Source organism: Tachyglossus aculeatus, chromosome 1, assembly GCF_015852505.1.
Source record: "Tachyglossus aculeatus isolate mTacAcu1 chromosome 1, mTacAcu1.pri, whole genome shotgun sequence".
Lineage (NCBI taxonomy): Eukaryota > Metazoa > Chordata > Mammalia > Monotremata > Tachyglossidae > Tachyglossus > Tachyglossus aculeatus.
The window spans coordinates 73,952,953-73,976,432 of NC_052066.1; the positions used below are offsets into that span (position 1 = coordinate 73,952,953).

The following is a 23,480-nucleotide window of genomic DNA, read 5'->3' on the forward strand; positions in this document are numbered from 1 at the left end:
GCACACAGTGAGCGCTCAATAAATACGGTTGAATGAATGAATGAATGGAGGGCGTGTTATTTTGAGAGGACCAGTGATTTGGAAAATCCGTGAGGACAGAGGGAAGGAATTCCATGCAGGAATAAAAGGTGTGTGCAGTGAACTGGAGACAAGCAAATGGAAAGGCAGAACTCCAACTAGGAGGCTAGCTGGAGAGGAGAGTGAGCTGGGATAGAGCAGGAAACTGGAATGGAACTATTCCCATGTGCCCATTGGGACACATCCGTATCTGCGTGAGAACCATGTACGAAAGGTAGCACTGATCAGGTGAGGCCCTGAATCACTTGTGATTCAAGGCCCTACTGAGAGCTCACCTCCTCCAGGAGGCCTTCCCAGACTGAGCCCCCTCCTTCCTCTCCCTCCCCTCTCCATCTCCCCCCCCTTACCTCCTTCCCTTCCCCACAGCACCTGTATATATGTTTGTACGTACTTATTACTCTATTTATTTTGCTCATTACTTATTTTATTATTTTAATGTATTTATTTACTAATTTTTTTATTTATTTATTTTGTACATATCTATTCTATTTATTTTATTCTGTTGATATGTTTGGTTTTGTTCTCCGTCTCCCCCCTTCTAGACTGTGAGCCCACTGTTGGGTAGGGACCGTCTCTATATGTTGCCAACTTGTCCTTCCCAAGCGCTTAGTCCAGTGCTCTTGCACACAGTAAGCGCTCAATACATACGATTGATTGATTGTGACTCGGTGGGTATGTGGGCCTGATTGGGCTACCATTGTCCCCCAAGTTCCTGGGGAGGAGCCAGGGCAGATGGGTCCGGGCCAGGAAACCGCCTGCACCTCGGGCAGGGCTTAGAGTTGGATCTTCCTGAAGTTGCTCACTCTTCTTCTCAAGATCAACCTCTATAATAATAATAATACTAATAATGACATTTGTTAAGCGCTTACTATGTGCAAAGCACCATTCTAAGCCCTGGGGAGGATACAAGGTGATCAGGTTGTCCCACGGGGGGCTCACAGTCTTCATCCCCATTTTACAGATGAGGTAACTGAGGCCCAGAGAAGTGAAGTGACTTGCCCAGAGTCACACAGCTGACAGTTGGCGGAGCGGGGATTTGAACCCATGACCTTTGACTCCCAAGCCCGGGCTCTTTCCATTGAGCCACAGTACTTCTCTAGACCGCGTGCCCGTTGTGGGCAGGGAACGTGGCTGTCTCTTGTTGTATCATCCCCCCTCTCCATCCCCCCCATCTTACCTCCTTCCCTTCCCCACAGCACCTGTATATATGTATATATGTTTGTACATATTTTTTACTCTATTTATTTATTTATTTATTTTATTTGTACATATCTTTTCTATTTATTTTATTTTGTTAGTATGTTTGGTTTTGTTCTCTGTCTCCCCCTTTTAGACTGTGAACCCACTGTTGGGTAGGGACTGTCTCTATATGTTGCCAATTTGTACTTCCCAAGCGCCTAGTACAGTGCTCTGCACATAGTAAGCGCTCAATAAATACGATTGATGATGATGATGATGGTATCATACTCTCCCAAGTGCTTAGTGCAGTGCTTTGCACACAGTAAGCTCTCAAGAAATACCCTTGAATGAATGAATTTTGGGAAAGGGGCCTGTATATTAGGGTTCCTTTAAGTTCCTAAACTGAAATAACAATTACAGTGTATACAGCAGTTAGATAATTAGGGACGCAGCTTGGCCTAGTGGAAAGAGCCCGGGCTTGGGAGTCAGGGGACCTGAGTTCTAATTCCAGCTCCACCACGTCCCTGCTTTTGTGACCTTGGGCAAATCACTTCTCCGTGCCTCAGTTCCCTCATCTGCACAAGGGGATTCAATACCCATTCTTCCTCTTACTAAGACCTTGAGCCCCATGTGGGATCTGATTATCTTGAGTCTACCCCAGTGCTTAGAGTGCTTGGCACATAGTAAATGCTTAACAAATGCCTCAATTACCTCCACAATTAGTATAATTTTTACACTAGAACGGTAGTGAAATAATACGGAGTGAGGTGTATAAAAACCTTGTATGGTACGCAAAGTGACACCAAAATTAAAACGAAGCTGAAGTAAAACAAATAAAAAAGAAGTGCAAAGAACCAAGAAAATTAAATGAACCAAAAGAAGCATTTTTTTTTAATCATATATTCTTCCCAACTATTTTGGACTCCACCAGTATAGTGTATTCACAAACACACAAAGTCTCTCAGGTGACCAATTTCATAAACATTTTGTCTGAGTTATTTCTTATGTTATGTTTTACTTCTGGAAGCCAAGCAGTCTTAGGTCTTATTTTGGTAATTGGAAATCCGGTACACATTATCAGATTCCAAGCTTGACTGTCAAAAACCGTGTTGGAAGTTTCTACAGGGAGAATGGGATGAAACTACACAATAATCATTTCCACATTTCTTGGGAAATGTAGTTTAAATTACTTATGAGAGGTGATAATACCTTTTTCTCTAGTTTATATTCTTCAGTACAGGAAATATGCATATCCATCATGCCAACATAGACAAATGAGTTTTCAGTGGTGGTGAGTTACAGAGATAAATCAACCTAATCTTCCTTGAAATCTTCCCTTGCATCCAGTTCCACAAAGCAGCCAGTCATCAGTATTTATCGGGCGTGTACTGTGGGCAGAAAACTGTTCTAAGGTACTTGGGATCGTACAGTAAGAGGGCACTGATCCCTACCGTCAAGGAGCTTATAGTCGAGTGGAGAAGGGAGCCACAGATTGTACATGATTGCAATATTTAAAAGTGTCCTGAATCCAAGAATAAGAGCCTGCTGATGTTGAATCTCCCCCATACTTGGTTGCACTGTCATGTTTGTCATTTGCAGTGCCTGTTTGTGCCTCTTTATGTAATTCTTTGGAAATCTCCGCTCTCAGGGAGCTCTACTTTTCTCGATTGTTGCGTGCCACGGGAGTCTGTCCGCTGCTGTTGTTGTCTTACAGTCGTTTGTGGTTCTGTCTTGCCGTCTGATTTTTGATTGCGGCCCGCAAGAGACGTGAGTGGAACAGGACCAAGGGTGGTGTAAAATGTACAACCATAGAGAAAGTTGGATGACGCTGTAACTCTGTAGACCTTCAGTTTGGTCTGAAGCCCAGTATCATGCTACCTCAGTCTGATTGAATTCCATCGGATGTGCCGGCCTTTCCTAATTCAGCATTTTACTGCCTTTTCTATCTTGGTATTTTTCGTCAGTTTACTGCCTGACAAGTATAATTAGGTGAAGGCTTTTAGTGATCATTGAAGATCTTTGGTCGGGGACAGTTTCCTGGGCGCAAACTGCTACCTAAATTCTGTTTGCTTCCGATTCCTTGCCAGGCCGTGGCATCTGGCTGATTTGGTGAAGTGGTTTGCAGTCTTAATTGGTTTAATGAAAATTGGGTTAGTGCCTGTGATTAGTGTGGACTCCTAGGATGCAATCAACTTCTGCATATAGCAATTCTTGAATAACTGCTTCTAGGACATTGGATGGTGCTCGTTGCTTGTTGAGTTGGAAACGTTTTCTGGAGGAGAGAGCGTGTCCTAGCTCCTGTAATATACCCAGCATGGCTGCATGGATTAACTGAACCTTCTCCCCGCCCCCACCCCATCCCAGTTCTCCTTTCCCATCGCCACCCCCCTTCCCACTCTCCCCGCCCAGGCCCCCGCCAACTCATCCCAATCCAAACCCTCCCCACCCCTCGCACCCTTCCCCCTCCCTCCCCACCCTCGACAGCTGCTGCCAAGTGTGGCCTCTGGAACCCCCGCTCCGTTTTAAGTAAGACCCCTTTCATCCTGGACCTTTTCCTTTCCAGTTCTCTACTCCTCCTCGCCCTAACTGAAACATGGCTGTCGCCGGACGACACAGTCTCTTCTGCTGCTCTCTGCAGTGCAGGCCTCTTCTTCTCCCACTCCCCCAGACTCACCGGAAAAGGAGGAGGTGTCGGTTTCCTTCTCGCCCCCCAATGTCGCTTTCGCACTATCCCTCCTCCCCCTTCCCTTTCCTTCCCTTCCTTTGAAGCCCACATCATTCGCCTCTACCACCCCCTCCAGATTCTTGTAGCTGTCATCTACCGCCCTCCGGGCCCCACTTCCAACTTCTTTAACGACTTTGACCCCTTCCTCACCTTCCTTCTCTCCTTCTCCATGCCCACTCAGATCCTCGGAGACTTCAATATCCACATGGATATCCCTAACGACTCCTCTGCCGCCCGCCTTCTATCTCTCCTTGACGCTGCCAACCTCTTCCTCCACCCCACCTCGCCCACTCACCAACTTGGTCATACCCTCGACCTCATCATCTCCTACCGCTGCACTGTGTCCACCCTCACCAACTCTGTAATCCCTCTCTCTGATCATAATCTTCTCACCTGCCTCCTCACTCACACTCCTTTCCCCTGTAAATCCGTATTACTCCCTCACAGAGATCTCCGCTCTCTGGACCCCACCCATCTTTCGGAGCGCCTCACACCCCACCTCGCCGCCCTCTCCTCTCTACCCAGTCTTGATGATCAGATTACTGCTCTCAACTCTACCCTCTCTACTCAGCTAGACTCACTCGCTCCCCTTTCCCTTCGCCGCTCTCGCACCACTAACCCACAGCCCTGGATCACTGCCACTGTCCGCCTCCTTCGCTCTTATGCTCAAGCTGCCGAACGCTGCTGGCGAAAGTCTAAACCCCATGCCAACCTCGTTCACTTCAAGTTTATCCTTTCCTGCCTTAACTCAGCCCTCTCTTCTGCCAGACAAAACTATTTCTCCTCCCTTATTGACACCCATGCCCATCACCCCCGCCAGCTCTTCCGTACATTCAACTCCCTTCTCAGGCCCCCGGTTCCTCCCCCTCCTCCTTCCCTCACCCCCAACGATCTGGCCTTCTACTTCATTAACAAAATTAAATCCATCAGGTCCGACCTCCCCAAAGTCTCTTCCCCCCTTTCTCCATCACCCCGGCTCTCAACACTCTCTGCTACTCTCCCAGCCTTCCCAGCGGTATCATCAGAGGAACTCTCCTCCCTCCTCTCAAGTGCTACTCCGGCCACCTGTGCTTCTGACCCCATTCCCTCTCATCTTATGAAATCTCTCGCTCCATCCCTTCTCCCCTCCTTAACTACCATCTTCAACCGCTCACTCTCCACTGGTTCCTTCCCCTCTGCCTTCAAACATGCCCATGTCTCTCCCATCCTAAAAAAACCCTCTCTTGACCCCACCTCACCTTCTAGTTATCGTCCCATATCCCTCCTACCATTCCTTTCCAAACTCCTTGAACGAGTTGTCTACACGCGCTGCCTCGAATTCCTCAACACCAACTCTCTCCTCGACCCCCTCCAGTCTGGCTTCCATCCCCTTCATTCCACGGAAACTGCTCTCTCAAAGGTCACCAATGACCTCCTGCTTGCCAAATCCAACAGCTCATATTCTGTCCTAATCCTCCTCGACCTCTCAGCTGCCTTTGACACTGTGGACCACCCCCTTCTCCTCAACACGCTATCTGACCTTGGCTTCACAGACTCCGTCCTCTCCTGGTTCTCCTCTTATCTCTCCGGTCGTTCTTTCTCAGTCTCTTTTGCAGGCTCCTCCTCCCCCTCCCATCCTCTTACTGTGGGGGTTCCCCAAGGTTCAGTGCTTGGTCCCCTTCTGTTCTCGATCTACACTCACTCCCTTGGTGACCTCATTCGCTCCCACGGCTTCAACTATCATCTCTACGCTGATGACACCCAGATCTCCATCTCTGCCCCTGCTCTCTCCCCCTCCCTCCAGGCTCGCATCTCCTCCTGCCTTCAGGACATCTCCATCTGGATGTCCGCCCGCCACCTAAAGCTCAACATGTCGAAGACTGAGCTCCTTGTCTTCCCTCCCAAACCTTGTCCTCTCCCTGACACTCCCATCTCTGTTGACGGCACTACCATCCTTCCCGTCTCACAAGCCCGCAACCTTGGTGTCATCCTCGATTCCGCTCTCTCATTCACCCCTCACATCCAAGCCGTCACCAAAACCTGTCGGTCTCAGCTCCGCAACATTGCCAAGATCCGCCCTTTCCTCTCCATCCACACCGCTACCCTGCTCATTCAAGCTCTCATCCTATCCCGTCTGGACTACTGCACCAGTCTTCTCTCTGATCTCCCATCCTCGTGTCTCTCTCCACTTCAATCCATACCTCATGCTGCTGCCCGGATTATCTTTGTCCAGAAACGCTCTGGGCATGTTACTCCCCTCCTCAAAAACCTCCAATGGCTACCGATCAATCTGCGCATCAAGCAGAAACTCCTCACCCTGGGCTTCAAGGTTGTCCATCACCTCGCCCCCTCCTACCTCACCTCCCTTCTCTCCTTCTACTGCCCAGCCCGCACCCTCCGCTCCTCCACCGCTAATCTCCTCACCGTACCTCGTTCTCGCCTGTCCCGGCGTCGACCCCCGGCCCACGTCATCCCGCGGGCCTGGAATGCCCTCTCTCCCTCTGCCCCTCCGCCAAGCTAGCTCTCTTCCTCCCTTCAAGGCCCTGCTGAGAGCTCACCTCCTCCAGGAGGCCTTCCCAGACTGAGCCCCTTCCCTCCTCTCCCCCTCGTCCCCCTCTCCATCCCCCCGTCTTACCTCCTTCCCTTCCCCACAGCACCTGTATATATGTATATATGGTTGTACATATTTATTACTCTATTTATTTATTTATTTATTTATTTTACTTGTACATTTCTATCCTATTTATTTTATTTTGTTGGTATGTTTGGTTCTGTTCTCTGTCTCCCCCTTTTAGACTGTGAGCCCACTGTTGGGTAGGGACTGTCTCTATGTGTTGCCAATTTGTACTTCCCAAGCGCTTAGTACAGTGCTCTGCACATAGTAAGCACTCAATAAATACGATTGATTGATTGATTGATTGAACAGTTGATGAGGAGGGCCTACTACTCATCCCTGTTTTATCCTTTCCCTCTCCCCTCTCCCCCTTCTTCTTTCTTCCCCTTCTTTGCTTCCTCTCCCTTCTTCTGTATAAACTGCGTGACTGGATATTTGTACACCAACTAGACAAAGGTCTTATTTTGTTTATCACCCTGCCTCACCTCCTTTTTCCCTAAGGGCTTTATAATGGGTCCCCTTTCAAATCAAGGCTGTTTCTCAGCTGAGTAGCTCGCTGTTTTTTCTAATACTCATTTGGGAATAAATTGGAAACGATTAGCAGATTTTAGAAATACTGCCTTTGTCAGCGTTATAATTTTGACAGCACACCGTGTGGAGCTTTTCTCTTTACAATTTCCCTCCTTCTTTCAGTGAATTTTTAGCAGAAGACGGTCCGGAGAAATTTTGGAATTTTGTGGAAGCCAGTGAAAATATTGGATCATCTGATCATGAGGGTAAAATTTCAGTTATCACTCCTTTGCTTTTTAGATCAGTGAAGAGACAACAGGCCTGATATAATAATGTGCAGTGTAATCATGAAAGATGGAAAGGATAGCCAAGAGAACGGTAGCTTTTCTGGTCTTATCACATTCACTTTTTTTTGTATTCAGGGGTTTCCACACACCAGACTTGGTTACAACTACTATAATAATTTATATTATATTAATAATATTCAAGAGAAGCAGCGTGGCTCAGTGGAAAGAGCCCGGGCTTTGGAGTCAGAAGTCATGGGTTCGAATCCTGGCTCCGCCACATGTCTGCTGTGTGACCTTGGGCAAGTCACTTAACTTCTCGGAGCCTTAGTTACCTCACCTGTAAAATGGGAATGACGACTGTGAGCCCCACGTGGGACAACCTGATCACCTTGTATTCCCCCCAGTGCTTAGAACAGTGCTTTGCACATAGTAAGTGCTTAATAAATGCCATTAAAAAAAAAATAATAATTCTTACACTGTGGGTCACAAATGGTAAACTACCTTCCACTTTACCCCTTAAGAACTTCAATCCTTTTACAACACAGCTTTGGAAGTCTCTTGGTAATTGATCAATTGTACTTGTTGAGCGCTTCCTGTGCGCAGAGCACTGTCCTAAGCGCCTGGACGAGTACGACACATTCCCTGTCCCCATTGAGTTTACAGTCTAGAGGGGGAGACGGACATTTATATATATAAATAAATTACAGATATGTATATAAGTTCTATGGGGCTAGGTGGGTGATCCGGACATTTATGTATATAAATAAATTACAGATATGTGCATAAGTTCTATGGGGCTAGGTGGGTGATCCGGACATTTATGTATATAAAAAATTACAGATATGTACACAAGTTCTATGGGGCTAGATGGGCGATGGATCAAGGGAGCAAGTCAGGACAACGCAGAAGGGAGTGGGAAAAGTGGAAATGAGGGCTTAGTCGGGGAAGAGGTCTTGGTGGAGATGTACCTTCAATAAGGCTTTTAAATCGGGGAGAGCAGTTGTCTCTCAGATATGAAAAGGGGGGCGTTCCAGTCCAGAGGCAGGGCCCGGGTGAGAGGTGGGCGGCGAGATAGACAAGATAAAGGTACAGTGAGTAGGATGGATTTATTTAGAGGAGCAAAGTGTGCGGGCTGGGTTGTAGTAAGAGAGTAGTGAGGTGAGGTAGGAGGGGGCAAAGGTGATTGAGTGCTTTAAGGAGTGGTAACCCCTCACACACATCCTCCAAGGTAAGCAGACTTACAAAGACATCCTCCTCAATCTCCTTAACAGACCTAATAAGTGCTTTCTCTGTCCCACAGGCAGGTGCTTCCTCTCTTTCTCTAGACTGTAAGTTCCTTGGGGGCAGGGAATGTGTCTACCAACTCTCCTGCATTGTACTCTCCCATCATCATCATCAATCGTATTTATTGAGCACTTACTGTGTGCAGAGCACTGTCCTAAGCGCTTGGGAAGTACAAGTTGGCAACATATAGAGACAGTCCCTACCCAACAGTGGGCTCACAGTCTAAAAGGGGGAGACAGAGAACAAAACCAAACATACTAAGCGCTTAGCATTGTGCTCTGCACACAGGAAGCATTCAGTTAATTGACTCATTCATTGTCATATTTATTGAGTGCTTACTCAGTGCAGAGCAGTGTACTAAGTGCTTGGAAAGTACAATTCTGCAATAAAAAGAGACAATCCCTGCCCACACCGAGCTTACAGTCTAGATAATAATAATAATAATAATAATAATGATAATGATGGTATTTGTTAAGTGCTTACTGTGTGCAAAGCACTGTTCTAAGTGCTGGGGGGATACAAGGTGATCAGGTTGTCCCACGTGGGGCTTACAGTCTTAATCCCCATTTTACAGATGAGGTAACTGAGGCACAGAGAAGTTAAGTGGCTTGCCCAAGGTCACACAGCTGACAAGTGGCGGAGCCAGAATTCGAACCTATGATCTCTGACTCCCAAGCCCGAGCTCTTTCCACTGAGCCATACTGCTTCTCTAGATCAATCAATCAATTGTATTTATTGAGCGCTTACTGTGTGCAGAGCACTGTACTAAGCGCTTGGGAAGTACAAGTTGGCAACATATAGAGACAGTCCCTACCCAACAGTGGGCTCACAGTCTAAAAGGGGGAGACAGAGAACAAAACCAAACATACTAACAAAATAAAATAAATAGAATAGATATGTACAGATGGGGGGGAGACAGACAATAATAATAATAATGGTATTTGTTAAGCACTTATTATTTGTGAAGCACCGTTCTAAGCACTGGGGGGATACAAGTGATCAGGTTGTCCCACGTGGGGCTAACAGTCTTAATCGCCATTTTACAGATGAGGTAACTGAGGCACAGAGAAGTAAAATAGCTTGCCCAAGATCACACATCAAAAGAAGTAAACAGGCATCAATATAAATAAGTAGAATTACAGATAAATGCATATATACATATGTGCTGTGGAGTGGGAAGAGGGGGAAGAGCAAAGGGAAGAAGTGGAGGTGATGCAGAAGGGAGGGGGAGCTGAGGAGAAGGGGGGCTTAATCTGGGAACTCCTTCTGGAGGAGATGAGCCTTCAGTAGGGCTTTGAAGGGGGGAAGAGTGATTGCTTGGAGGATTTGAGGAGGGAGGTGGAAGGGCGTTCCAGGCCAGAGGTAGGATGTGGGTCAGGGGTCCACGGTGGGACAGGCGAGATGGAGGCCCAGTGACAAGGTTAGCACCAGAGGAGCGGAGGGTGCGGGCTGGGTGTAGAAGGAGAGAAGGGAGGTGAGGTAAGAAGGGGCCAGGTCATTCATTCAGTCGTATTTATTGAGTGCTTACTGTGTGCAGAGCACTGGACTAAGCACTTGGGAAATCCAAGTTGGCAACATATAAAGACGGTCCCTACCCAACAGTGGGCTCACAGTCTGGAAGGGGGAGACAGAACAAAACATATTAACAAAATAAATAGATATGTACAAGTAAAATAGATCAATAAATAGAGTAATAAATATGTACAAACATATACACATAAATACAGGTACTGTGGGGAAGGGAAGGAGGTAAGGCGGGGGGGATGGAGGGGGAGGGGAGAGGAAGGAGAAGGCTCAGTGTGGGAAGGCCTCCTGGAGGAGGTGAGCTCTCAGTAGGGCCTTGAAGGGAGGAAGAGAGCTAGCTTGGCGGATGGGCAGAGGTAGAGAGGGCATTCCAGGCCAGGGGTAGGACGTGGGCCGGGGGTCGACGGCGGGACAGGCGAGAACGAGCCACGGTGAGGAGATTAATAATAATAATAATAACGATGGCATTTATTAAGCGCTTCCTATGTGCATAGCACTGTTCTAAGCGCTAGGGGAGGTTACAAGGTGATCAGGTTGTCCCACGTGGGGCTCACAGTCTTAATCCTCATTTTACAGATGAGGGAACTGAGGCCCGGAGAAGTGAAGTGACTTGCCCAAAGTCACACAGCTGACAATTGGCAGAGCTGGGATTTGAACCCAGGACCTCTGACTCCAAATCCCGTGCTCTTCCCACTGAGCCACGCTGCTTCTCTTAGCGGCAGAGGAGCGGAGGGTGCGGGCTGGGTTGGAGAAGGAGAGAAGGGAGGTGAGGTAGGAGGGGGCGAGGGGAGGGATGGCCTTGAAGCCGAGGGTGAGGAGTTTCTGCCTGATGCGCAGATTGATTGGTAGCCACTGGAGATTTTTGAGGATTTTTGAGGTGATGGAGAGCTTTGAAGCCGATAGTGAGGAGTTTTGTTCGACTCTCCTTATGACTGAACAAGAAGCAGCTTAGCCTAGTGGGTAGAGCACGGGCTTGGAAGTCAGAAGGACCCGGTTTCTAATGCCACATTTACTGTTGGGCAAGCCACTTATCTTCTCTGTGCTTGTTACCTCATCTGTAAAATGGGAATTAAGATTGTGAGCCCCGTGTGGGACGTGAACTGTGTCCAACCTGATTACCTTGTGTCTAAGCACTTAACAAATGCCATAAAGAAAAATGAGATATTTTTTTGGGTCCTGTTTTAGCTCCAAGTGACTGCCTTACCGTCAGCACTCTTGATCCTGTGAAGGACACTGAGCACTTTTTTGTTTGGCAACATAGGGCAAGCAGTCTTTTTTTTTTTCTTTAGTCCTCATTAAAACTTCCACGCATTTCTCCACCTAGAGATTTCAGTCCTTTTGTGGATTCAGCCACGCATTCATTCACCTCTCTAGACACCTTTTGATTTTACGGAAGTCAGCATAGGTCCGTCTCTGAAAGGGCTGCAGTGCACAATAGCAGCAAAATGGAAAAAAAAAATTCCACCACAAAGTACTACTTCGCTATTGTGGTGACGGCCGAAGAGGCTCTAAGCCCTTTTTGAATTTCTTTGCTTCCCCCCCCCCCCCCCCCCCCCCCCACTGTGTCGAGTTTCTAAATCAAAGACCTTTTAAAATATTTCCTGTATGGGAGTCGGGCAAATTGAGAGCATGGTTTCCAGTAATAATAGTAATAATAATAGGATTTGTTAAGCGCTTACTATGTGCACTGGTCTAAGCGCTGGGGAGGATATAAGATGATCTGGTTGTCCCACGTGGGGCTCACAGATTTTACAGTTGAGGGAACTGAGGCTCAGAGAAGTTGTGACTTGTCCAAAGTCACTCAGCTGACCAGTGGCGGAGCCGGGATTTGAACCCACGACCTCTGACTCCCAAGCCCGGGCTCTTTCCACTGAGCCACGCTGCTTCTCTAAGGGGTCAGCGTGAGAGGAGTGAAGAATGGGAGCTGGGATAGAGTAGGAGACTGGAAATGGAAGGGACACTGGGCCATTGGAACAAGCATTACTTGTCAATCAATCAATCAATCAGTCGTATTTATTGAGCACTTACTGTGTGCAGAGCACTGTACTAAGCACTTGGGAAGTACAAGTTGGCAACATATAGACACAGTCCCTACCCAACAGTGGGCTCACAGTCTAAAAGGGGGAAACAGAGAACAAAACCAAACATACTAACAAAATAAAATAAATAGAATAGATATGGACAATATTGTGTGAGAATGATAGCCCCAATAAGATGAGGCCCTGAATCTTTTGTGACTCAGGATGATTGTGGGCTGGACCCATATCAATCTAAATACTTAGATTGATCAGGTATTAAATAATGAGCATGTATCTATTTTACCTAAAAGTAATTCTATCCTTAGTCAGTGAAGGGAGGGGGAAAACATTCTACTTACTGTGTTGTAAATCAGTCGGTGTGACGTTATTTTTAAAAATGCTAAAATTATTGTGTCCTTTTGTGCACCGATATATGTAATTTACATATTCATTCAGTCATATTTATTGAGTGCTTACTGTGTGCAGAGCACTGTACTAAGCGCTGTACATGGGCTGCGAATTTAACATAGTGTAAGCGCTTAGAGAATATGTATATATGTTTGTACATAGTTATTACTCTATTTTACCTGTACGTATCTATTCTATTGTATTTTTTTAGTATGTTTGGTTTTGTTCTGTGTCTCCCCCTTTTAGACTGTGAGCCCACTGTTGGGTAGGGACTGTCTCTCTATGTTGCCAACTTGTACTTCCCAAGCGCTTAGTACAGTGCTCTGCACACAGTAAGCGCTCAATAAATACGATTGATTAGTACAGTGCTCTGCACACAGTAAGCGCTCAATAACTACGATTGAATGAATGAATGGAAGAATTTATGAGTATCAAAGGACCTGTTTTCTATTCCCGGCTCTGCCAGATGCCTGCCAGGTGACCTTGGACAAGTCACTTAACTGCTTGTGCCTCAGCTCCCGTGACTGTAAAGTAGGGATTTATTTCCTGTTCTCCCTCCTATGTAGACAGTGAGCTTTATGTGGGACAGGGATCATGTCCATCCTAACTTGTATCTACCCCAGGGCTTAGAACAGTGCTTGACACATAGTAAGTGCTTAGCAAATACCATAAAAAAACAAGGAACAGATCCAGAGCAAACGGGCGCAGTGTGGTTTACCAGCTTCTGGACACTGAGGAAAGGAGAAGAAAAAGGGATATAAATGAAAGGAAGAGCATTCATTCATTCAGAGCAGCATCATCATCATCAATCGTATTTATTGAGCGCTTACTATGTGCAGAGCACTGTACTAAGCACTTGGGAAGTACAAATTGGCAACATATAGAGACAGTCCCTACCCAACAGTGGGCTCACAGTCTAAAAGGGGGAGACAGAGAACAAAACCAAACATACTAACAAAATAAAATAAATAGAATAGATATGGACAAGTAAAATAAATAAATAGAGTAATAAATATGTACAAACATATATACATATATACAGGTGATGTGGGGAAGGGAAGGAGGTAAGATGGGGGGTTGGAGAGGGGGACGAGGGGGAGAGGAAGGAAGGGGCTCAATCTGGGAAGGCCTCCTGGAGGAGATGAGCTCTCAGTAGGGCCTTGAAGGGAATAATATTCATTCATTTATTCAATCATATTTATTGAGTGCTTACTGTGTGCAGAGCACTGTACTAAGTGCTTGAGAAGTACAAATTGGCAACATATACTAGTAGGTCATTTTTAATTTAAAATTAATAGCTCAGTAGTTTTAAAACTCCCACAACAGACTCATCCTCAGTCATCTTATTAACTCATTTGATGGAAAAAATAAAATTCTTACATTATAAGTAGAGCACTTAAGTCTTACTTGAATGAAATGATTCCTGGGCGACCAAAGCTGGGTGCTTTCAATTCTCCTCATTCACAAACATGAAGGTAGAAATGCATTTCCTCCTTCTGTCTCAGAAAAGAGAATGAGAACATGAGAAGATGGATCAGTTGATTTAAAAAAAAACCCTAGAAGGGAGTGTGTGGAAAAAGAAAAGGAGGGTAAGATGGAAGAGATGATGTTCTGACAGACAATAATGAACAAGAGGATAGGTGGAGGGGAATAATAATAATAATGGCATTTATTAGGCGCTTACTATGTGCAAAGCACTGTTCTAAGCGCTGAATCAATCAATCAATCGTATTTATTGAGCGCTTACCGTGTGCAGAGCACTGTACTAAGCGTTTGGGAAGTCCAAGTTGGCAACATATAGAGACGGTCCCTACCCAACAGTGGGCTCACGGTCTAGAAGCTGAAAGCAGCAAAGACAGGTCAAAGAGGTCTAGTGCGGGGACAGATATTTTCAATAGAGGGAATTGACTAGATGGGAGAATATGTACGGGAGTGGATGAGGAAAAACTGGGTAAGTGCCTTAATGAAATTTTCAAGCTTATGGTAGAATTTAGCAGTTATCTGAAATAGAAGTTTCTTTTTTTTTTTAAGTCTTTGTTCTTGTTCAACAGGTACTGATTATTCCTTCTATCACAGGCTGCTAAATGCAGCCAGTCAGAATCTGTCACCACTGCAGAAGAACCTGTTAAAATTTTCGCTGTCTCTCCGTTCCTACTCCGCCACAATTCAAGCCTTTCAGCAGGTTCGTACAGCTTGGTCTAAGAGGTGTTCAGGGATTTATAATGTGATTAATGGCTTTTAGACCGTGAGCCCACTGTTGGGTAGGGACTGTCTCTATATGTTGCCAACTTGTACTTTCCAAGCGCTTAGTACAGTGCTCTGCACACAGGAAGCGCTCAGTAGATATGATTGATTGATTATAGTTGGACTTCCACCAGAACGTTCTTTTCCTCCAGCTTAGGCCTTTGAGAAATTTTGGTAAACCGGTTAAAATCCCATCCACTCCCCACCCTCCATCTCTCAGCGTGGCCCAGTGGCAGGAGCCGGGGCTTGGGAGTCAGAGGTCGTGGGTTCTAATCCCGGCTCCGCCACTTGTCTGCTGTGTGACCTTGGGCAAGTCGCTTCTTCTCTGGGCCTCAGTCCCCCCACCTGTAAAATGGGGATTAAGACTGTGAGTCCCACGAGGGACAACCTGATTACCTGGTATGTACCCCAGAGCTTAGAACAGTGCTTGGCACATAGTAAGCGCTTAACAGATGCCATCATCATCATCATCTCTCACTCCCCGAAGTCCCCCAACAACCTGTCCTGCTTCATATATACGTCTCTGGGCCTCAGTTACCTCATCTGTGAAGTGGGGATTAATAATAATAATAACGGTGGCATTTATTAATTCACTCAATCATGTTTATTGAGCGCTTACTGTGTGCAGAGCACTGTACTAAGCGCTTGGGCAGTATTAAGAGCTTACTATGTGCACAGCACTGCTCTAAGCTCTGGGGAGGTCACAAGAAGATCAGGTTGTCCTATGGGGGGCTCACACTCTTAATCCCCATTTTAAAGATGAGGTAACTGAGGCACAGAGAAGTGAAGTGACTTGCCCAAAATCACACAGCTGACAATTGGCGGAGCCGGGATTTGAACCCATGAACTCTGACTCCAAAGCCCGGGCTCTTTTCCACTGAGCCATACAGCTTCTCTGACTGTGAGCCCCTTGTGGGACAACCTGATCACCTTGTAACCTCCTCAGCACTTAGAACAGTGCATTGCACATAGTAAGCGCTTAATAAATGCTATTATTATTATATATAGTTCCATTGACTATCTCTAGCTCCTCTCCAGTCCATACTTCATTTTCCTGCCCAGATCATTCTTCTAAAACATTACACTGCATCACACCTCCCCTACTCTTCAAAAACCTGTAGTGGTTGCTCATCCAGCTCCACGTCAAGTAGAAGCTCTTCACCATCAGGGCACTCAATCACCTCTCCGCCCCCGTCATGGCTCCGTGGAAAGAGCAGGGGCTTGGGGGTCAGAGGCCATGGGTTCAGATCCCTGCTCTGCCACCTGTCTGCTGTGTGACCTTGGGCAAGTCACAGTGCTCTGCACATAGTAAGCGCTCAATAAATGCGATTGATGATGATGATGACTTCACTTCTCTGAGCCTCAGTTCCCTCATCTGTAAAATGGGGATTAAGACTGTGAGCCCCATGTGGGGCAACCAGATCACCTTGTATCCTCCCCAGCGCTTAGAACAGTGCTTTGCACATAGTAAGCGCTTAACCAATGCCATCATTATTATTATTATTCTCACTCCTCTCCCACTGCAGCCACGTCTGCACACTTCCCTCCTCTAGCACCGACCTACTCAGTGTGCCTCAGTCTCACCTGTCACACCGTCAGTCCCCCTGCTCACACCTTCTTTCCTGCCTAGAAGCCCTCCCTCTTGATATCTGTCAGACCACTCCTCTCCCCATTTGATAAACACTACTAAAATCATATCCCCTTCCTCCTGCTTAGACGGCGAACTCCACGTGGGACAGGGACTCCTTCCGACCTAATTAACTTGTACCTACCCCAGTGCTTACAACAGTGTTTGACACACAGTAAGTGCTTAAGGCCCTACTAAAGGCCCTACTGAGAGCTCACCTCCTCCAGGAGGCCTTTCCAGACTGAGCCCCTTCCTTCCTCTCCCCCTCATCCCCCTCTCCATCTTCCCCATCTTTCCTCCTTCCCTTCCCCACAGCATCATCATCGTCATCATCATCAATCGTATTTATTGAGCACTTACTATGTGCAGAGCACTGTACTAAGCGCTTGGGAAGTGCAAATTGGCAACATATAGAGACAGTCCCTACCCAACATTGGGCTCACAGTCTAAAAGGGGGAGACAGAGAACGAAACCAAACATACTAACAAAATAAAATAGAGTAGATATGTACAAGTAAAATAAATAAATAAATAAATAGAGTGATAAATCTGTACAAACATATATACAGGTGCTGTGGGGAAGGGAAGGAGGTAAGATGGGGGGGATATGTTTGTACGCATTTATTTCTCTATTTATTTATTTATCCTACTTGTACATATCTATTCTATTTATTTTATTTTGTTAGTATGTTTGGTTTTGTTGTCTGTCTCCCCCTTCTAGACTGTGAGCCTGCTGTTGGGTAGGGACTGTCTCTATGTGTTGCCGACTTGTACTTCCCAAGTGCTTAGAACAGTGCTCTGCACACAGTAAGTGCTCAATAAATACGATTGATTGCTTAACAAATACCATAAAGGAAGCCTTTCCTTACAGATCTCTCTTCTCCCCATCCTATTTTCTCTCCCTTCTTCATCACCTTGAGAAGCAGCACGGCCTAGTGGATAGAGCACGGGCCGGGGAATCAAGCAGACCGTGGGTTGTAGTCCCGGCTCTGCCCCTTACCTGATGTGTGATTTTGAGCAAGCCGCTTTACTTCTCTGGGCCTCAGTTACCTCATCTGTAAAATGGGGATTAAGACTGTGAGCCCCTTGTGGGGCAACCCGATTAGCCTGTATCTATCACAGCGCTTAGAACAGTGCCTAGGACGACAAAGGCTTAACAAATGCCCAGGGGCTTGGGGGTCAGAGGCCATGGGTTCAGATCCCTGCTTTGCCACCTGTCTGCTGTGTAACCTTGGGCAAGTCACTTAACTTCTCTGAACCTCAGTTCCCTCACCTGTAAAATGGGGGTTAAGACTGTGAGCCCCATGTGGGGCAACCAGATCACCTTGTATCCTCCCCAGCACTTAGAACAGTGCTTTGCACATAGTAAGAGCTTAACAAGTGCCATCATTATGATTATTAAATGCCACAGTAATTATGAGCGCTCGGTACAGTACCTGGAACATAGTAAGCGCTTAACAAGTACCATAATTAATTTATGCGCTCGAGTCCATACTTTCTAGGAACCTTGACATCGTAGTACTTATGTACGTATCCTTACACCCTTACTTTCTCTACCTGTAAGTTACTGTCCTGTCTGTCTCCTCCATTCAGTTGTAAGCTTATCAATCAATCAATCATTTATTGAGCGCTTACTATGTGCAGAGCACTGTACTAAGCGCTTATTGAGTTAAGGGATCATGTCTACCTGCCCTTCTGCATTGAACTCTCCCAAGTGCTTACTTCAGTGCTCTGCAAACAGTAAGCACCCAATAAAACAAAGTTGATTTATCATATCTCTCCTTGACGCTGCCAACCTCTTCCTCCACCCCACCTCACCCACTCACCAACTTGGTCATACCCTCGACCTCATCATCTCCTACCGCTGCACTGTGTCCACCCTCACCAACTCTGCGATCCCTCTCTCTGATCATAATCTTCTCACCTGCCTCCTCACTCACACTCCTTTCCCCTGTAAATCCGTATTACTCCCTCACAGAGATCTCCGCTCTCTGGACCCCACCCATCTTTCGGAGCGCCTCACACCCCACCTCGCCGCCCTCTCCTCTCTACCCAGTCTTGATGATCAGATTACTGCTCTCAACTCTACCCTTTCTACTCAGCTAGACTCGCTCGCTCCCCTTTCCCTTGGCCGCTCTCGCACCACTAACCCACAGCCCTGGATCACTGCCACTGTCCGCCTCCTTCGCTCTTATGCTCGAGCTGCTGAACGCTGCTGGCGAAAGTCTAAACACCATGCCAACCTCGTTCACTTCAAGTTTATCCTTTCCTGCCTTAACTCAGCCCTCTCTTCTGCCAGACAAAACTATTTCTCCTCCCTTATTGACACCCATGCCCATCACCCCCGCCAGCTCTTCCGTACATTCAACTCCCTTCTCAGGCCCCCGGTTCCTCCCCCTCCTCCTTCCCTCACCCCCAACGATCTGGCCTCCTACTTCATTAACAAAATTAAATCCATCAGGTCCGACCTCCCCAAAGTCTCTTCCCCCCTTTCTCCAACCCCCCGGCTCTCAACACTCTCTGCTACTCTCCCATCCTTCCCAGCGGTATCCTCAGAGGAACTCTCCTCCCTCCTCTCAAGTGCTACTCCGGCCACCTGTGCTTCTGACCCCATTCCCTCTCATCTTATGAAATCTCTCGCTCCATCCCTTCTCCCCTCCTTAACTTCCATCTTCAACCGCTCACTCTCCACTGGTTCCTTCCCCTCTGCCTTCAAACATGCCCATGTCTCTCCCATCCTAAAAAAACCCTCTCTTGACCCCACCTCACCTTCTAGTTATCGTCCCATATCCCTCCTACCATTCCTTTCCAAACTCCTTGAACGAGTTGTCTACATGCGCTGCCTAGAATTCCTCAACAACAACTCTCTCCTCGACCCCCTCCAGTCTGGCTTCCGTCCCCTTCATTCCACGGAAACTGCGCTCTCAAAGGTCACCAATGACCTCCTGCTTGCCAAATCCAACGGCTCATACTCTGTCCTAATCCTCCTCGACCTCTCAGCTGCCTTTGACACTGTGGACCACCCCCTTCTCCTCAACACGCTATCTGACCTTGGCTTCACAGACTCCGTCCTCTCCTGGTTCTCCTCTTACCTCTCCGGTCGTTCTTTCTCAGTCTCTTTTGCAGGCTCCTCCTCCCCCTCCCATCCTCTTACTGTGGGAGTTCCCCAAGGTTCAGTGCTTGGTCCCCTTCTGTTCTCAATCTACACTCACTCCCTTGGTGACCTCATTCGCTCCCACGGCTTCAACTATCACCTCTACGCTGATGACACCCAGATCTACATCTCTGCCCCTGCTCTCTCCCCCTCCCTCCACGCTCGCATCTCCTCCTGCCTTCAGGACATCTCCATCTGGATGTCCGCCCGCCACCTAAAGCTCAACATGTCGAAGACTGAGCTCCTTGTCTTCCCTCCCAAACCTTGTCCTCTCCCTGACTTTCCCATCTCTGTTGACGGCACTACCATCCTTCCCGTCTCACAAGCCCGCAACCTTGGTGTCATCCTCGACTCCGCTCTCTCATTCACCCCTCACATCCAAGCCGTCACCAAAACCTGCCGGTCTCAGCTCCGCAACATTGCCAAGATCCGCCCTTTCCTCTCCATCCAAACCGCTACCCTGCTCATTCAAGCTCTCATCCTATCCCGTCTGGACTACTGCACTAGCCTTCTCTCTGATCTCCCATCCTCGTGTCTCTCTCCACTTCAATCCATACTTCATGCTGCTGCCCGGATTATCTTTGTCCAGAAACGCTCTGGACATATTACTCCCCTCCTCAAAAACCTCCAATGGCTACCGATCAATCTGCGCATCAAGCAGAAACTCCTCACCCTGGGCTTCAAGGCTGTCCATCCCCTCGCCCCCCTCCTACCTCACCTCCCTTCTCTCCTTCTACTGCCCAGCCCGCACCCTCCGCTCCTCCACCACTAATCTCCTCACTGTACCTCGCTCTCGCCTGTCCCGCCATCGACCCCCGGCCCACGTCATCCCCCGGGCCTGGAATGCCCTCCCTCCCTCTGCCCATCTGCCAAGCTAGCTCTCTTCCTCCCTTCAAGGCCCTGCTGAGAGCTCACCTCCTCCAGGAGGCCTTCCCAGACTGAGCCCCTTCTTTCCTCTCCCCCTCGTCCCCCTCTCCATCCCCCCGTCTTACCTCCTTCCCTTCCCCACAGCACCTGTATATATGTATATATGGTTGTACATATTTATTACTCTATTTATCTATTTATTTATTTATTTTACTTGTACATTTCTATCCTACTTATTTTATTTTGTTGGTATGTTTGGTTCTGTTCTCTGTCTCCCCCTTTTAGACTGTGAGCCCACTGTTGGGTAGGGACTGTCTCTATGTGATGCCAATTTGTACTTCCCAAGCGCTTAGTACAGTGCTCTGCACATAGTAAGCGCTCAATAAATACGATTGATTGATTGATTGATTGATTGATGTCTACCTGTATATATGTATACCTGCATATATGTATATATGTTTGTACATATTTGTTACTCTATTTATTTATTTATTTATTTATTTATTTTACTTGTACATATCCCTTTTATACTGTGAGCCCACTGTTGGGTAGGGACTGCCTCTATGTGTTGCCAATTTGTATTTCCCAAGCGCTTAGTACAGTGCTCTGCACATAGTAAGCGCTCAATAAATACAATTGATGATGATGATGATATCACTTCTGCCACGTTTGCCGTCTGCCGCTACCCACCTCTGTATCCAGCAGTGGTGGCTGAACTTGCCGTGGCCAAAGAGGTGACGGTCAAAGATGAAGGGAAGGTAGTACTTTGAGGAGGAAGAGGTGAGTAATAATAATAATAATGATGGCATTTATTAAGCGCTTACTATGTGCAAAACACTGTTCTAAGCACTGGGGAGGCTACAATAATAATAATAATAATAATGATAAAAATGATGGCATTTATTAAGCGCTTACTATGTGCGAATAATAATAATAATGGCATTTATTAAGCACTTACTATGTGCAGAGCACTGTTCTAAGTACTGAATAATAATGTTGGCATTTGTTAAGCGCTTACTATGTGCAAAGCACTGTTCTAAGCACCGGGGGGGATACAAAGTGATCAGGTTGTCCCACGTGGGGCTCACAGTCTTAATCCCCATTTTACAGATGAGGTAACTGAGGCTCAGAGAAGTGAAGTGACTTGCCCAAGGTCACACAGCAGGTATGTGGCGGAGCCGGGATTCGAACCCATGACCTCTGACTCCAAAGCCCGGGCTCTTTCCAGTGAGCCACGCTGCTTCTCTAATAGAACAGCGCAAAGCACTGTTCTAAGCGCTGGGGAGGTTACAAAGTGATCAGGTTGTCCCACAGGGGGCTCACAGTCTTCATCCCCATTTTACAGATGAGGTCACCGAGGCCCAGAGAAGTGAAGTGACTTGCCCAAAGTCACCCAGCTGACAATTGGCGGAGCCGGGATTTGAACCCATGACCACTGACTCCAAAGCCCGGGCTCTTTCCACTGAGACACGCTGAAGGGGATAGCCCTATGTCCACAATCCACCATTTGATTGTCTTTGGTTTGAGCCACAGCTTGTTACAGTGTGCCAATGGTTTCGTCCCTTACAAGGTGTGTTATCTTAATTGAGAACTGCAGCAAAAAAAATACGGGCAAAAATAAAATTCTAAAGGTATGCAGCAGTTCGTTTTAGAGCTTATTCTTAAAATCCACAAAAATAAGTAAGATCCCCGAAAATCATAGCCTTGGCTCAATGCGTATGCTCAATTTGTTGTAGAATCAATCAACCTCTGTTATTTGTTCATTCGTTCATTGTCATGTTTATTGAGCGGTTACCATGTGCAAAGCACTGTACTAAGTGATTATTGAGCCACTACTGTATGAAGAGCACTGTACTAAGAGCTTAGGAGAGTACAAAAGCATTGTTAGGCATAATTGTATATTTCAGATGACATTCACAAAGTTTCAAAGCAAAGATCCTACCTTTTCCCTTTACACATTTCAATCCATTTTTAAACATGAACATCTCATTTCCTTCGTAAATGCTTTTCAGTACAATCATATGCACTTTGTTGCATCCAATCCTAGGCACACTCATTTTACCTTTCTAGACAGACATTGCAAGCTCTCTTGGCATTTATTTTTATTTTTAAAATATGTGCAGGGAATTAATCCTCACTTCCATTGTATATCCCATCATTCATTCATTCATTCAATCATTTATTGAGCGCTTACTGTGTGCAGAGCACTGTACTAAGCACTTGGGAAGTACAAGTTGGCAACATATAGAGACGGTCCCTACCCAACAATGGGCTCACAGTCTAGAAGGGGGAGACAGACAACAAAACAATACATGTAGACGGGTGTCAAGTCGTCAGAACAAACAGAAATAAAGCTACGTGCACATCATTAACAAAATAAATAGAGTAGTAAATATGTACAGGTAAAATAAATAGAGTAATAAATCTGTACTAATATATACGAGTGCTGTTGGGAGGGGAAGGAGGTAGGGTGGGGGGATGGGGAGGAGGAGAGGAAAAAGGGGGCTCAGTTTGGGAAGGCCTCCTGGAGGAGGTGAGCTCTCAGTAGGGCCTTGAAGGGAGGAAGAGAGCGAGCTTAGCGGATGGGCAGAGGGAGGGCATTCCAGGCCCGGGGGATGACGTGGGCCGGGGGTCGACGGCGGGACAGGCGAGAACGAGGCACGGTGAGGAGATCAGCGGTGGCAGAGGAGCGGAGGGTGCGGGCTGGGCTGGAGAAGGAGAGAAGGGAGGTGAGGTAGGAGGGGGCGAGGGGATGGACAGCCTTGAAGCCCAGGGTGAGGAGTTTTTGCTTCATGCGTAGATCGACTGGCAGCCACTGGAGATGTTTGAGGAGGCGAGTAATATGCCCAGAGCGTTTCTGTACAAAGATAATCGGGGCAGCAGAGTGAAGTATAGACTGAAGTGGGGAGAGACAGGAGGATGGGACATCAGAAAGGAGGCTGACACCCTTACGTTTAGTACATCATCACATCTTTCCCTTTGG

The 23,480-nt window shown here is 47.0% G+C and overlaps 1 protein-coding gene across 1 annotated transcript in view; it reads left to right on the forward strand.

The window, feature by feature from the left end:
* Positions 1-23,480, forward strand: part of UGGT1 (UDP-glucose glycoprotein glucosyltransferase 1) — a 171,703-nt gene that overhangs the window by 37,048 nt on the left and 111,175 nt on the right. The window contains exons 3-4 of the mRNA XM_038752651.1: positions 7,269-7,351; positions 14,658-14,788. Coding sequence (XP_038608579.1) covers positions 7,269-7,351; positions 14,658-14,788 — 214 coding nt within the window. The remainder of the gene's footprint in view (positions 1-7,268; positions 7,352-14,657; positions 14,789-23,480) is intronic.